The sequence below is a fragment of the Esox lucius genome, chromosome 10, assembly GCF_011004845.1.
Source record: "Esox lucius isolate fEsoLuc1 chromosome 10, fEsoLuc1.pri, whole genome shotgun sequence".
Taxonomy (NCBI): Eukaryota; Metazoa; Chordata; class Actinopteri; order Esociformes; family Esocidae; genus Esox; species Esox lucius.
In genome coordinates, this window is record NC_047578.1 from 25,160,822 (window position 1) to 25,176,899 (window position 16,078).

General features: G+C 39.9%; 1 protein-coding gene across 5 annotated transcripts in view; it reads right to left on the bottom strand.

Moving 5' to 3' along the window:
• LOC105012779 (sodium bicarbonate cotransporter 3) overlaps window positions 1-16,078 on the bottom strand; it is a 67,289-nt gene that overhangs the window by 32,850 nt on the left and 18,361 nt on the right. For 2 of the 5 annotated variants that reach the window (XM_034294716.1, XM_034294715.1), the window contains exons 1-5: window positions 10,197-10,253; window positions 9,506-9,587; window positions 4,252-4,398; window positions 2,120-2,258; window positions 355-515 (exon numbers count right to left, since the gene is read on the bottom strand). In XM_034294716.1, the coding sequence (XP_034150607.1) occupies window positions 355-515; window positions 2,120-2,258; window positions 4,252-4,398; window positions 9,506-9,587; window positions 10,197-10,241 (574 nt within the window). In that variant the 5' untranslated portion in view covers window positions 10,242-10,253. Of the gene's footprint in view, window positions 1-354; window positions 516-2,119; window positions 2,259-4,251; window positions 4,399-9,505; window positions 9,588-10,196; window positions 10,254-11,124; window positions 11,249-16,078 lie in introns of those variants that run through there. The other 3 variants (XM_010873851.5, XM_010873852.5, XM_020050329.3) reach the window with 2 other exon arrangements.

Genomic DNA, 16,078 nt, shown 5'->3' on the forward strand with positions numbered 1-16,078 from the left:
CTCTTTGTCCGTTTTAAAAAATAAACTTATATGAGTCATACACTCATTTTCATTAATAAATCCAAACAAACAATGTATTTGGAACAATCATGTTTCAATAAACCTTTTTAACTGCTTTGTTTATGCATTGTTTAGTTTTTGTACTTCTAGAGCCCTCAAACCACTCTGGACTCTCAAGGTTAGCTCCACTCTGTTTTCAACCGTCTAATCAGGGACTCATTTAGACCTGGAACACCAGGCGGGTGAAAAGAACAATGAAGCGGAAACAAAAAACCTGCAGGCTCCAGACGTAGGGTAAAGGTTGAATACGCCCGGCCTACTGCAGGCGCACACACACTTCTGATATGAATGTACCTGCGATCTCCTCGATACAGGTGGCTCTCATATCCAGCAGAACAGTCCCTTTGAGGATGCAGCTTCTTAACTCAAACAGGCTGTGTAGAGACAGGGTGGCCACGTAGGGCTTGCTCCAACGCTCCCCGCCGTCCTCCACATCTTCCTCAAACTTCAGCCACCTACATACCAGCACACAATAAACAAACACACCATACAGCTATATTATTGCTTAAAATAGTCAAACGTCTCTATCCTGAACAGCGTGACCAGTACAACAAATATGGCCAAAAACAAAGATGATTTTGAGACTTTTTTAATGCTTTTTCCTCCTGTCAGGCTAAACCAGTTTCAACCGGTTGCTTTAGAGCGATAAATTGCTGTGTATTTGCTGCATATCTTATTTTTAAGAGCAGTAAATTCATGGGTATTTATTTATGAGCCCGTGAGGGTTGGCTGACGTAGTTTGGTATAGTAACAATGCATAGTTATGAAGGATTCAAAAAGTTGACTGACTCATGGGGAGAAGCACAGGCAGTAGAGATCTGTCAATTCTACCCATCACCCGATCTAACACACATCACACAACTTTTCATTCCCCACACCACGCTAGCAGTTAGAAAGGGTGTTTAAAAAAGCCTACCATTTTTTCAGACAAGATCAGCTGCCCTGATTTAACAACAGCAAAAAAACTGCTTTCTAAACAACATGTGTGGAGAATAACAGTGAAATGTTATTTTATGTACATATAGCTTTTTCCAGCAGTGGGGGTGGGTGGGGATGTGGAGCGCCGATACCAACAACACAAAAGGTAGATGCGTTAAATGATACAATTTCTTTTTTAATGTATTGCTAAAACTTCCTCCCTGTATATCATAAAGTATACTGTGGTAAGATTTATATCACAATCCCTGTCAAAAGATAATTAGCACCAGCAAATTAGCAACAATAATATAATCAAAAATATAATCAAAATGTGCTCCACCTAATAATATTCTATACCTTATGTAAAATGTCATTCAAATAGTATTTTTCTTTCATATATTATCCTTTTTTTATATTGTTCCTACAAAAAAAGATGAATATCATATATATGTTACATTGCAATATACAAAAACAGGAAGTCTTATTGTTGCTGCCGAATCTCTTCTTGGCCAGCTCCACTTACACGATCCGGCAAAAAGACAACCTATAAGCTGGGTAGCTAATTCTAGGCTACTTCAGAAAACCAAACCATGCGCTGTGCATTTTCTACCATTTCAACTGTGATACCGCTGAGTCAGTGACATCACAGGTCAGGCCTGCTATGCGGTACTATAGAGAAAGGTTTATGGCTTGGGTACATTTGACACCAACTTGTGTGCAGGTCTTGGATGACGGGTCGCTTGGCTCCAAAATAAGCTCAGCCGGCTTTACCAACCCCTGAAGAGCCTTGTGATCAAAGGCACTGCAGTTGCCATACCAAGCGGCAATGCAGCCTGTCAAGATGCTTTTAACAGCTGTAGAACATTTCCAGTATTTTATGGAGAACGGTTTCTGAGAAAACCTATGCTGACAATAAAAGTGCTGTTGAATCTAGACCTAAATGCACAAAGTTGTTTTTTAAAACTTATTTTAGCAAGTAAGTTGAATGAAAACACAATGACCTGGGAGAAAGATCTTGCTCATGAACAGAAAAACAGATTTTTCACCTTGCTGGATCAGGAATTCAATTAAGCCAACTTGCCCTTATGTTGCATGGACCCTGGAGTGTGAGGGATGCACCATGGGCCGGGCTTTGACAAACCTGGCGGTCTCCTTCCACTCGGTGGCACTCCCGTCTCTGAAGGACAACTCGTCTAGCTCGGTGAACAGGTCATGGGGGACGTGCTCCACATCATCATCCTCTGTACCCAGGATGAACTGCACCCGCTGGGAGGGCGTGTCTACGTGGGGGGAGACGGGGAAATACGACAAGGGAGACTGAGAACTGGAAGGGAGAGCGTGGCAGAGAGGTCCAATTAGTTGAAATTCTTAGGGGAGCGCTGGGAGTTGTGAGTGGAATACATAAATAAGTTAGACACCCAACCGTGTGTGGGATTAGTAATAGGCCAACGTTCAAGATGCAGAGAAAAAGCAATGATGCCTGAATTCCTGGAGATACAATCATCACTGGAAGAGGATTTGACATTAGATAGATTAAAAGAGTGATTGTATAAAAGGCAGTCAGACATTTCAATTTGTCATGCAGTGTAGTTTTCCAAAGGGGCTGTGTCTGTCTGTCGGTGTCACTGCTTGCTCCTGGAGTCCTGGGTTTGCCATTAAGAGTGATGTTCCATTCACAGCATGAACTACTTGTAAATGACAAATAGGTTGAGAGCTCAGCCAAACATATGATATCTGATTGTCAGGACGGCTTTTGTTATGGCCTTTGAAAAACGACTCAACACTAATAAATTAAAATAATAATCAAAAACGTTTATGCAAAATGCTCAAGGGTAACAGGTGGATTTCAGGAGTGAGTTACTTTGAAGATCAGACACCTCTTGGTTTTTACAAATGTTAAATCTTTGCAATGCGCATTTATGATAAAAGCAAATTTTACATTGACATTTCAGTCATTCAGCAGACACTGTAACCCAGAGCAACCAGAATTAATTTGACTTGCCTCCTTGTTAATTATATTAACTCAATGAACTATGTAAATAATAGTGTATTTCAAAACAAGCCCAATAGGGTATGCAGCTTGGGATGACCATTGAGGTTTGGCTGGCCCAGGCATGAGGTATGCACTTGCACTACATTGTAGCCTTGAAGACAGCCTTGAAGTGTGGACTTTGCTTTGGCGAGTGAGAAGCGGGTAACTCTACTGCTCACTGAACTAGAATGAAATTCAACTGATCTTTCAATCCCATACTCTGCTTTGCAAGAGTGGAAGAGGGTCAGCACAGTACTTCAATTATTTCCATATAGAATCATAGATGCAGGGAGAGTGGAGATGCTCCTGATACATAAAAAATAAATTTGCTGACAATAAAACATTTTACCTACTGATGTAATCAGAAAGGAATGAAATAATTCAGAATACTAGATCCAGTAGGACTCTACTTTCTTTATCAATACAGGTTTTTTTATAGCCTACATGGCATTTACAAGGGATAACCTACTGCAGTTGCTAACACAACACAAACTGCTCAGTGAACAGAATGCAACCAAAATAGGTCTTTCTCATGGATTACTACATACAGTCACAGTAAAAACCCCAAATTGACTGTAGGTGGACAAAGTATTTTTGTCTCTATTACAACTACAGAGTCTTTTGGCATCACCAGTAACTGAGCTGAGAAGACAAGCACAACATTGGTTGAGTCAGTGAAACTGGGAAGTTTTAAGGCATATTATTTTCCTTCTAAATACAACATGTCTCCTGGGCCTAGGTTATTAATGGGATCAAGACAGCTGTTTGTCAATGTCAACGTTGCCGGGCATTTCTATCTTACAGGTCTCTGAGATAAATGGCTAAAATGTTCCTTTTCAAAATAAAAAGTTCAAAATTGGCCAACATTGTATCTATGTAATGTTTGACTGTTAATTTTCCTTTAGTCAGGATCTCTATTAATATCTTTAACAGTTGGCTAATGGGTGAAAATTGTTAACCTATTAAACTGTTGTCAGCATATAAAGTGTCAGACATGGTTGTTCTGTAAAGTTTCCTATTCCTTTAGTCAGCACCTGGTCTAATATTTACAACAGTAAGCATTTTCTACTGGACTTCAATAAATCTTATTATTTAGACTTTTAAAAGATCCTTATTTCCCAAGTCAAAACTTGTTTACTAAACACACGGTCGAAACTATGAATTTAATATCCTGGTAGTCCTTGCATCTAATGCTCTGTGTATGAACCTGCAGAAGAACCTTTGGTGTGGAAGTTAGTTACCATAGCTGGAGTCCTCGCGGTCCTCGTCCTCACGCTCCTCCTCCCGATCCCTCCTCTTGCGGTGGTGTTTGTGTCCTCTGCGGTGGTGCCTGCGTTTGTTCTCGCGGCCCAGTGGCACGTGGACCCCGACGTAGACTGCCCTGTGGCCTGACACACACCACACCATACCTTTACCGACAAGCAGGTATCTATTTCCTGTGAATAACCTACTTGAGGCAGGGAAAAGGGTCATACATATTTCTTTGCATTTTTTCTTTTTTTTCTCCGTATGTTTTCTTTTTCTACATTAACTCATTAATTTTTCTCTTCCAATGGATTGCTGGATATTTGCACTAATATGCAAATGTCCTAATTTCTGTGCCAAGAGTTAGTTTTTGTATGAGTCATACCGCTTTCAAGACTCTGGAAGAAAGGGAATAAACAATACCCGGTGTGATTCAGGGGAGAATACCAAGGAAGGGATTAGACAAATGCAGGAGACTAACAGATGGATAAACCAAAAAGAAAATGAAAGGAGGAAGATGGCAGGTGTATGAAAAGGGATAACACAACGAAACATACTAGAACAGAACACCAGGAGGAGGAAAAATATTATGGAGCAAGAGGAAGAGAGATAGAGAGGGACACAATGTAATGTATGTACCACCCTGTTTCCAAAAAAGTTGGGACGCTGCGTAGAATACTAATAAAAACTGAAAGCAATGATGTGCAAATCATTTATCCCTGTATTTAATTTAAAAAAGTACCATATCAAATGTTGAAACTGAGAAATTGTTTTGTTTTTGAAAAATTATGCCCATTTTAAATATGGGCCATAAACAAGTATCAAAAAAGTTGGGACAGGGGCATGTTTACTACTATGTTGCAACACCTCTTTTAACAACAACCTATAAGCGTTACATTTTTGTAATTTTGAAGGCGAAATGCATTCCCACTCTTGCTTGATATAGGTTTTCAGCTGCTCCAACAGTTCAGGGTCTCCATTGTCGTATTTTTCCTTTCATAATGCACCAAATGTTTTCAGTGGGGGACAGGTCAGGACTGCAGGCAGGCCAGTTTAGCACCCAGAATCTTTTACTACAGAGCCATGCTGTTGTAATACGTACAGAATGTGATTTGGCATTGTCTTGCTGAAATAAGACGTTGTCTGGATGGCAGCATATGTTGCTCCAAAACCTGTATATATATTCAGCATTAATGGTGCCTTCACTCATGCTATGTGCACTAATGCACCACGGATGCTGGCATTTGAACTTTGCACTGATAACAAGCCAGATGGCCCCTCTCCTCTTTAGTCCGGAGGACACAACGTCCATGATTCCCCAAAACAATTTTGATTAGTCAGACCACAGGACAGTTGTGATTCGTCAGACCACAGGACTTGCCTCAGCCCACCTTAAAATCAACTTCGGCCTTGTCCATTGCATAAAGAGATTTCTCTGGATCTTTAAATAACATTACGTAGCGTGGATGATGAGATCCCCAAACTCTTTGCAATTTTGCATTGAGAAATATTATTCTGAGATTCTGACAGGCCCATCCTCTCTGGAATGTTTAAATCTTTTTTTTGCAATTGTTTAGTACCTAATTATGTTACTGAACTGTTGCAAATTGAACTAATCAGTTCAAGATATTGCATCAGGTTTAGTGTTTAAGCATTACACAACTTTTCCTTTTTTTTTTTTTTACCTAATACTGTCTTTTTTTCTGCTGTAACCACTGGAGGGTTAACTTGGCCTTGTGCTTAGAGTCACTGTCGTGCTGGAAAGTCCAAGAGCGTCCCTTGCGCAGCTTTTGTGCAGAAGAATTCAAATTGTCTGCCAGTATTTTCTGATGAATTGCTGTCTTCAACTGCCATCAATTTTGACAAGATTCCCCGTGCCATTAGAGCTCACACCCCCCCCAAAACATTAGTAAGCCACCACAGTGCTTCACAGTAGGGATGGTATTCTGTTCACTGTACTGGTATATGGTTGTGACCATAAAGCAATTTTTTGGTCTTATCACTCCAAACTACAGTGTACCAGAGGCTGTGAGGCGTGTCAAGGTATTGTTGGGCATATTGTAACCAGGCTTTTTTGTGGCATTGGTGCAGTAAAGGCTTCTTTCTAGCACCACAACCATGCAGCTCATTTTTGTTCAAGTATCCTCATATTGTGCTCCTTAAAAATAAAAAACACAGTATTTTTCCAGAGCATCCTGTACATCTCCTGAGGTTACCTGTGGGTTTTTCTTTTTACCCCAAACAATTCTTCTGGCAGTTTTGGCCGACATCTTTCTTGGTCTACCTGACCTTGGCTTGGCATCAATAGATCCCCGAATTTTCTTCTCCTTAATAAGTAATTGAACAGTACTGGGTGGCATTTGCAAGGATTTGGATATCTTTTTATATCCTTTTCCACCTTTATAAAGTTCCATTACCTTGTTACGCAGGTCTTTTGACAGTTCTTTTCTGCTCCCCATGGCTCAGTATCTAGCCTGCTCAGTGCATCCACGTGAGAGCTAACAAAATCATTGACTATTCATACACAGACACTAATTGTGGGAAATTAAAGCCACAAGTGTGGGAAATTCACCTTTAATTGCCATTTTCACCTGTGCATGTCAACTTGTGTGTCTGTAACAAGGCCAAACATTCAAGGGTATGTATTAAAGATTTTGATCTTTAATATATTTCCTTCATCAAGCACCCATTTGTGATTTGTGTGTTTCAAGAAACAATAAAATGTCTCAGTTTCAACATTTAATATGTTGTCTTTGTACTATTTTCTATTTAAATTATTCGCTCATCATTGCATTCTGTTTTTATTTACATTATACGCAGTGTCCCAACTTTTTTGGAAACATGGTTGTATAAAGAGGAACAGATATGAAGCGAGAGACCATGGGGATAAAAATTGCAATGACACTGTTACAAGCTACATTCTCCAGACAATGAAATAATGATCAAATATAACTCCAACATCTTCATAGTTTTTTTCTCATTCTATATGTAATATAGTTGTTTTTACTCCCTTTTGTCTTCCCTCCCAAATTTGGCGATTGTGTCTCCAACTCATCACAGCAGGAGCTGTGAATATCGCAACATCTCCCGTCTAGGCGTTAACACCAAGCCCCCCACAACCCTGGCAGTCCTTGCCCAATATGCATTGCCACAGCAACACTTCTGCCAACAGAGCAGTCAGGGCTTGAACCTAATGAACAGCTTGGTACTTTTCCTTTAAATGTTGCACCACCTGGGTGCCCATATTTAAATGTTTCTTTCGATTATTTTAGTTTTCACATAAGCCATTGTGTACACTTTTGGTCATCCAATTAGTATACTAATCCTCTAACAAAATATTTAATCAACTTGATAGATGTTGTCTTTGCTCCATACCACCATTAAAGATGATCACATGTTTGGTTTGAAATCCCCTGTAACTTAAAGCTCAGGAACAGAGTGCTAGCTTGGTAAACCTAGATAGTCCAGATAAGCAGAGACCATATGGACAGCTAATCATGTCCTAATCTAAGTTAGGTAGAGAATGTTTCAGGTAATGAGACACCACTGTGTAATTCACTAGGCTTGCATGTGATACGACACTACAGTGTTTAGCGCATTTGACCAGCAACCACAAGCTCAGCCCACAAGGTGACAAATCTGTTGTTCTGTCCTTGAGCGTGACATTTAAAGCAAACAGTTCACCAAAATTTCACCAAAAGGGACATTTCTGTTGGAACTTCGGACCAAGCCAACTAATATGAATGTAATCCTTTTATCTTTTACAGTACCACAGCTGATACTACAGTATCAAATAGGAAAACTGTAAGAAATTACATAATAACCAGTTTCTAGTAACAAGGACATTTTCTACTGTACTGGGATAACAAATCATCCAATGGAAATCCATTAATACATTTTTTCCAGACCGCGTAGGCGGAGCCGGCCAAGAATAGCGAATGTCTCTGACTGACTGAGTGACTGACAACCCATTGTTCAATAACGTAGTGGTCAGAGACCCAGTCTGCCACACAGCAAACCAGTTATCGAATCCAGCCAGGGACAAAACAAATTAGTTGAGGATTAACTAAAACTTCACTGGTTAAAAACTTCAGTAGCTACATATAGGCAAAAGTTAAACAGTGATGGATGGAGGAACTGCAAATGACATGTCTAACATCCTAAATAGCTTGATGTGTTGGACTCTTTGTCTTGAAACACGCTGCTATCTCACCCAGGAAGAGCAGTTTTGAGTGAGGGCAACGGAACATATTTCTCTCTCACAACTAAACCGCTTGATAGAACTTTGTGAAGAAATTAGTATGCAAAAAACAATCAACAAAAATATATTATGTTGATTGACAAATGTATAAGTAGTAGATGTTTCCCACCACTGAGTTGTATACAAACAATTAGTATTTTAGTTTCTGTTCCTCTTCTATCGATTTTTAAGTTCAACTGTTTTAATAGAGTAAATGAATGTTGTAACCTGAAACAAAATCATTATGAACATCGAAAATAACCAGTTGACTGTCATTGTTTTCATTATAGGCACTCTAGACTATAGCTATTACATCTACAGTAATCGGTTTCTAATTAAAGGCATTAAATGTACATTTGTTATTCGCAAATGGCATTCCATACACTAGGTTTCAGATTAGCACAGGAACAGAGTATTGGCTATTTCCCACAACAAAGCTGGCATTAGCCCATAAATAGCTGCTCTTCAAACCCCCTCCCTTGTTCACCACAATCACTTCTACTCATGGCCCAGCCAAACTAGGCTTGCCTAGTTTTTCTTTCTTGTTTTATTTTAACCTAGCAGGTATGTGTGCAGGATATTTCAACCAACAACACAAAGTCTCCAGCTGGAATTAAATAAGGATGTACATGACACACAAGCTCAGTTAGAGGTACAATGTATGCCTACGGGCTTATTTACCCCTGGCTAACAAACATACTGACTCTGGAAAGTAGGAGCCAGACTGGGATTGGAGTCAACCTGCCAAGGCCAACTGTGATACAAAATCAGCAACACCTGTTATTTCTGTTCACAGCATTGCTCTGTGCATCTACATGGACAGGAAGCACCCACAGAGAAACACAGAAACTCACACAGAGTCAAACATACTGGCCGTGAATGGCTTCAATATAATTTCAATCAAACCTGACTGCTAAAAATATTCATTATGAGTACATTAAGTGACATGCAGGCATAGACTAAGTCAAGGGATAAGGCTTGTAGTAACTAGGGTGAAAGACTAAACTTACTCTCCAGCTCTTCCATCTCATAGTTGGTGTGGGTGGTGGAGCTGGTCTTCCCAAGGTCAACAATGGCCTCCTCATCCAGACCCTGACAGAAAGATACAGAATGAGATGTTAGAACATCAACAGACCAGTGAACCAGCCTGAGACAGAGGGGACAGCAACATGCCATCTGACTAACTGGACTGAGACCAGTACATAAAACCACCTCAAATTATAAACTAAATAGCCGCAGTGTACTGCAAACCGGGCTGGTTTCACTGACACAGATCAAGCCTAGGTCTGGACAAAAAAAAATATCACTGTCAATGGATATTGCAGCTGCTTTGACACAAATCAGTGTTTTGGATTTTAATGCTAGGATTCAAGAATTTCAGGCTACCATGATGTGTTGTTTCTGGGAATAGCAGGGTCAGGCTTAATTTGTAATGACAGTCTACACAATAATTTGAATTAAATATCCTGGCATTTACTGTAAAAGTTAAATGAATAGCTTAAATATTTTGTATTAATATTGAATTTAAAATAAACACTTTGCTTTCTGTGGAATAGAGATACCTGACAGTCTACCTATTCCTACACCTGGACTGGGAAATTGTAGCGTGAACCACCACTGACCACCCCACCTCAGGTTAATTTCACTGAATCCACATAGCACAACAGAATTAAGCAGTGTCTCTGTGATACACTAGAGTACCTTAAATTCAAATCTGGACTTCAAGCTGCTTCCACTTCTTATCATGTTTCTCAGGACCTGGACCATGATGGGTAAGATTTTTATATATTGAACCATCATTCAAGCAGATACTCAGAGATTGAGATTAAAAATCTATTTTCTGAGGGACCTGGTCAAAATAACAGCACAGAGGGTACATACAACATAAAAATACAGAACCAAAACTTCCTAAATATACATATCAGGTTTTGGAAGGTACAATGCGAGCTAAATCTAAAAACATTAATGGCCCCCATAGCAGTCATAATTAATATAATGTATTTTGCAGAGATCCCTTAATTTTAAAATATTTTGATATTTTTCCAGGTAGAATGAGCAGAGTTCTGGAACACTTTTTTCCCCCTTGTGCCGTTAACATCAGAATCACTTAAGGACAAAAAGATAGCAAAAACAAGGCCTTTTTCACTTTTGAAGCATGAGCCTAAGACAGCAATCAAATCAAACTTTAGTGAGAGTAAGTGGATGTATCACAGAGCATACATGTACTGATATACAGATACACAATAACAAGAAATTAAAAAGTGATTTGGCTATTTTTTAACTGCGTTCTTTTTCTCATATGACAAACCTAGAGCAAAGGCTAGTGGTGTCAACAGCTAACTGAAGTTTGTAGTGGTTTAAAGAAGACGTAACTTTGGAATTTGTCTTGTCCTGTCCCATGCACTCTTTTCATGGAGGTAAACTATATAGCATCAGCTTCTACTAGTCCTTTGAAAGAGTTTCAAACATAATGCATTAAATGTAATAGTTTAGGCATTGCTCAATCTATACTTAAGGACAGGTTCAAGATTATAAATTTTTTTCCATCCAATGTTTTATGTAATTGGCATATACTTAAAGTGAACTCACACGTTTCCTTAAAATATACACTTGGTTTTGAAAAACTTACCCCACCAGCAATGGACCTTCTCAGGCTCATACTGCAATATGTGGACCGCTGATCTTTAGATGTTGTACACAAACAATTGCAACCTTCAGAACTTTAGCCGCAAAGTTATATTCTATTTTGTCAGACTGGAGAGACTCTTAATGTTGAGCAGGGGTGTGCATTCTTTTAACAAAATTGACAATGTTGGAAGAAAAAAACATTTTATGCATGACCAATTTTGCAGTATCAGACCCTAGATGGACTTTGAAATGACTTTAACCAGCAATGTCAGCAATTATCAAGAAGTGATTTTGAACAGTGGGAGTTACATGTTCTAGATAAACTGTGAAATATAATTGCCCTACTCATTAAATGAACTGAGTAGTGACTAAATCTAGAAAGCTGAGTAGAACTTAAACTAAATGTTATTTTCGTCCATAAAAAAACCCACCAAATTGATCAGAAATACGGTGTAGACAATGTTAATGTTGTAAATGACTATTGTAGCCGGAAATGGCTGATTTTTAATGGAATATCTACTGTACATGGGTTATTAGCAACAATCCGTCATGTGTTCTAATGGCACGGTATGTTTTCTAATCCAAGTTTATAATTTAAAAGGCTAATTGATCATTAGAAAACCCATTCTGGGTTATGTTTGTAGAGCTGAAAACTGTTGTACTAATTAAAGAAGCAATACAAATGCTCTTCTTATGACTGGTTCAGGATCTTCAGCATCAGCATTTCTGGTTTGATTACAGACTCAAAATGGCTGAAATTCATGAGGCTATTCTTGTTCTGTGAAATGAAGGTGATTCCATGCAAGAAAACTGAAGATCTCGTACAACAATGATCTCGTACACCCTTCACACAACAGGGCAATCTGGCAATCTGGCTGTACACAACTGAGCAAGAGAAAAAATGAATGTGTAGTCTCAAGTTTGAGAAACAGTCCTCAACTGGAAGCTTCATCAAATAGCACCCGCAAAACACCAGTCTCAAAGTCAACAGTGAAGAGACGACTCCAGAATGCTGACCTTCTAGGTTGCAAAGAAAAACCCATATCTCAGACTGGCCAATAAAAGGAGAAGATTAAGTTGGGCAAAAGAACACAACCACTGGACAGAGGAAGAACTAGGTACATAATATCATTAAAAGATTCAGAGAACCCGGAGAAATCTCTGTATGCATGGGACAATGCCGGAAACCAGTGTTAAACGGCTGTGATCTTCGGGCCCTGAGATGGCACTGCATTAAAAACAGACATGATTCTGTAGTGGACATCACTGCATGGGCTCAGGCACACTTCTGAAAACCATTGTCTGTGAACACAGTACGTCGCTGCATCCACAACTCCAAGTTAAAACTACCATGCCAAGAAGAAACAATACACAGGTGTTTGTCATAAAATTAGAATATCATCAAAAAGTTGATTTATTTCAGTAATTCCATTCAAAAAGTGAAACTTGTATAATGTAAACATTCCTTCCACACAGACTGATATATTTTGTGTTTATTACTTTTTATTTTGATGATTATAACTGACAAATAATGAAAACCCCAAATTCAGTATCTCAGAAAATTTGAATATTTTGAAAAGGTTCAATATTGAAGACACCTGGTGCCACACTCCAATAAGTTAATTAACCCAAAACACCTGCAAAGGCCTTTAAATGGTCTCTCAGTCTAGTTCTGTAGGCAACACAATCATGGGGAAGACTGCTGACTTGACAGCTGTCCAAAAGACGACCATTGACACCTTGCACAAGGAGGGCAAGACACAAAAGGTCATAGCTAAAGAGGCTGGATGTTCACAGAGCTCTGTGTCCAAGCACATTGATAGAGAGGCGAAAGGAAGGAAAAGATGTGGTAGAAAAAAGTGCACAAGCAATAGAGATAACCGCACCCTGGAGAGGATTGTGAAACAAAACCCATTCAAAAATGTGGGGGAGATTAACAAAGAGTGGACTGCAGCTGGAGTCAGTGCTTCAAGAACCACCACGCACAGACGTATGCAAGACATGGGTTTCAGCTGTCGCATTCCTTGTGTCAAGCCACTCTTGAATAAGACACAGCGTCAGAAGCGTCTCGCCTGGTCTAAAGACAAAAAGGACTGGACTGCTGCTGAGTTATGTTCTCTGATGAAAGTAAATTTTGCATTTCCTTTGGAAATCAAGGTCACAGAGTCTGGAGGAAGAGAGGAGAGGCACAGAATCCACGTTGCTTGAAGTCCAGTGTAAAGTATCCACAGTCAGTGATGGTTTGGGTTGCCATGTCATCTGCTGGTGTTGGTCCACTGTGTTTTCTGAGGTCCAAGGTCAACACAGCCGAATACCAGGACATTTTTGAGCAGTTCATGCTTCCTGCTGAACTGCTCTAAAATGTTGGCCCATATTGATAGGATAGCATCTTGCAGTTGATGGAGATTTGTGGGATGCACATCCAGGGCACGAAGCTCCCATTCCACCACATCCCAAAGATGCTCTATTGGGTTGAGATCTGGTGACTGTGGGGGCCATTTCAGTACAGTGAACTCATTGTCGTGTTCAAGAAACCAATTTGAAATTATTCAAGCTTTGTGACATGGTGCATTATCCTGCTGGAAGTAGCCATCATAGGATGGGTACATGGTGGTCATAAAGGGATGGACATGGTCAGAAACAATGCTCAGGTAGGCCGTGGCATTTAAACGATGCCCAATTGGCACTAAGGGGCCTAAAGTGTGCCAAGAAAACATCCCCCACACCATTACACCACAACCACCACCAGCCTGCACAGTGGTAACAAGGCATGATGGATCCGTGTTCTCATTCTGTTTACGCCAAATTCTGACTCTACCATCTGAATATCTCAACAGAAATCGAGACTCATCAGACCAGGCAACATTCTTCCAGTCTTCAACGCTCCAATTTTGGTGAGCTTGTGCAAATTGTAGCCTCTTTTCCTATTTGTAGTGGAGATGAGTGGTACCCAGTGGGGTCTTCTGCTGTTGTAGCCCATCCGCCTCAAGGTTGTGTGTGTTGTGGCTTCACAAATGCTTTGCTGCATACCTCGGTTGTAACGAGTGGTTATTTCAGTCAAAGTTGCTCTTCTATCAGCTTGAATCACTCGGCCCATTGTCCTCTGAACTCTAGCATCAACAAGGCATTTTCACCCACAGGACTGCCGCATACTGGATGTTTTTCCCTTTTCACACCATTCTTTGTAAACCCTAGAAATGGTTGTGTGTGAAAATCCCAGTAACTGAGCAGATTGTGAAATACCAGCCCGTCTGGCACCAACAACCATGCCACGCTCAAAATTGCTTAAATCACCTTTCTTTCCCATTCTGACATTCAGTTTGGAGTTCAGGAGATTGTCCACACCCCTAAATGCATTCAAGCAACTGCCATGTGATTGGTTGATTAGATAATTGCATTGATGAGAAATTGAACAGGTGTTCCTAATAATCCTTTAGGTGAGTGTATCCAAGGCACTGAATATAGAAAAGAAGACAGTAATGACCCTTTTTAAGAAATTGAGATATGGCAGAACTGTGAATCTGTCTAGAACAAGTCATATGTAGGAGACTACGAGACCAAGTGGAAGATAATGATCTGATAGAGCGTTTTGGCCTCAATGCTATGCGCTATGTTTAGCGCAAACCTAACATCGCACATATACCTGAGAACACTATCCTTACCGTGAAGCATGGTGATGGTAGCAACATGCTATGGGGATTCTTCTATGGATAAGGGTACCTGGAAAGCTTTTGAATCTAGTGGGCAAAATGGATGCAGCAAAGTACGGTGAAACACATCAATGAAAAACTAATGTATAGTGTAGGGAATAATTTTACCATCTAATATTTGAGTATTTGATACACTGCCAATTTTGCTGGTTTTCCCACTTACAAAGCATGTATGAATCTGTAATTTTTATCATAGGTACTCTTCAACTATGAGTGACAGAATCTAAAACAAAAATCCCAAAAATCACATTGTATGATTTTTATGTAATTAATTTGCATTTTATTGCATGACATAAGTATTTGATACATCAGAAAAGCATAATTCAATATTTGGTACAAAAACCTTTGTTTGCAATTACAGAGATCATACGTTTCCTGTAGTTCTTGACCAGGCTTGCACACACTGCAGCAGGGATTTTGGCCAACTCCTCCATAGAGACCATCTCCAGATCCTTCAGGTTTCTGGCCTGTCGCTGGGCAATACAGACTTTCAGCTCCCTCCAAGGGTTTTCTATTGGGTTCAGGTCTGGAGACTGGCTAGGCCAGATGCTTCTTACGGAGCCACTCCTTAGTTGCCCTGGCTGTGTGTTTGGGGTTGTTGTCATGCTGGAAGACCCAGCCACGACCCATCTTCAATGCTCTTACTGAGGGAAGGAGGTTGTTGGCCAAGATCTCGCAATACATGGACCCATCCATCCTCCCCTCAATACGGTGCAGTGGTCCTGTCCCCTTTGCAGAAAAGCATCCCCAAGGAATGATGTTTCCACTTCCATGCTTCAAGGTTGGGATGGTGTTCTTGGGGTTGTACTCATCTTTATTCTTCCTCCAAACACGGCGAGTGGAGTTTAGACCAAAAAGCTCTATTCAGGTCTGTGAGAGCCGGAATTCTTACTAGTTGGTAGGTGATCAAATACTTATGTCATGCAATAAAATGCAAATTAATTATAAAAAAAATCATACAATGTGCTTTTCTGGATTTTTGTTTTAGATTCCGTCTCACATTTGAAGTGTACCTATGATAAAAATTACAGACCTCTACATGCTTTGTAAGTAGGATTTCCTGCAAAATCAACAGTGTACCAAATACTTGTTCTCCCCACTACATAAACAAGATCCAGAACCGTCGCTGCCTTCTCTGGACCGAAGCTCATTTAATATGGACTGAGGCAAAGTGTATAACTGTCCTGCAGGGTCCAACGCTAACTTTTTTTTCACATCTGCACCCCCACTTTTTTCCCTTTTTTT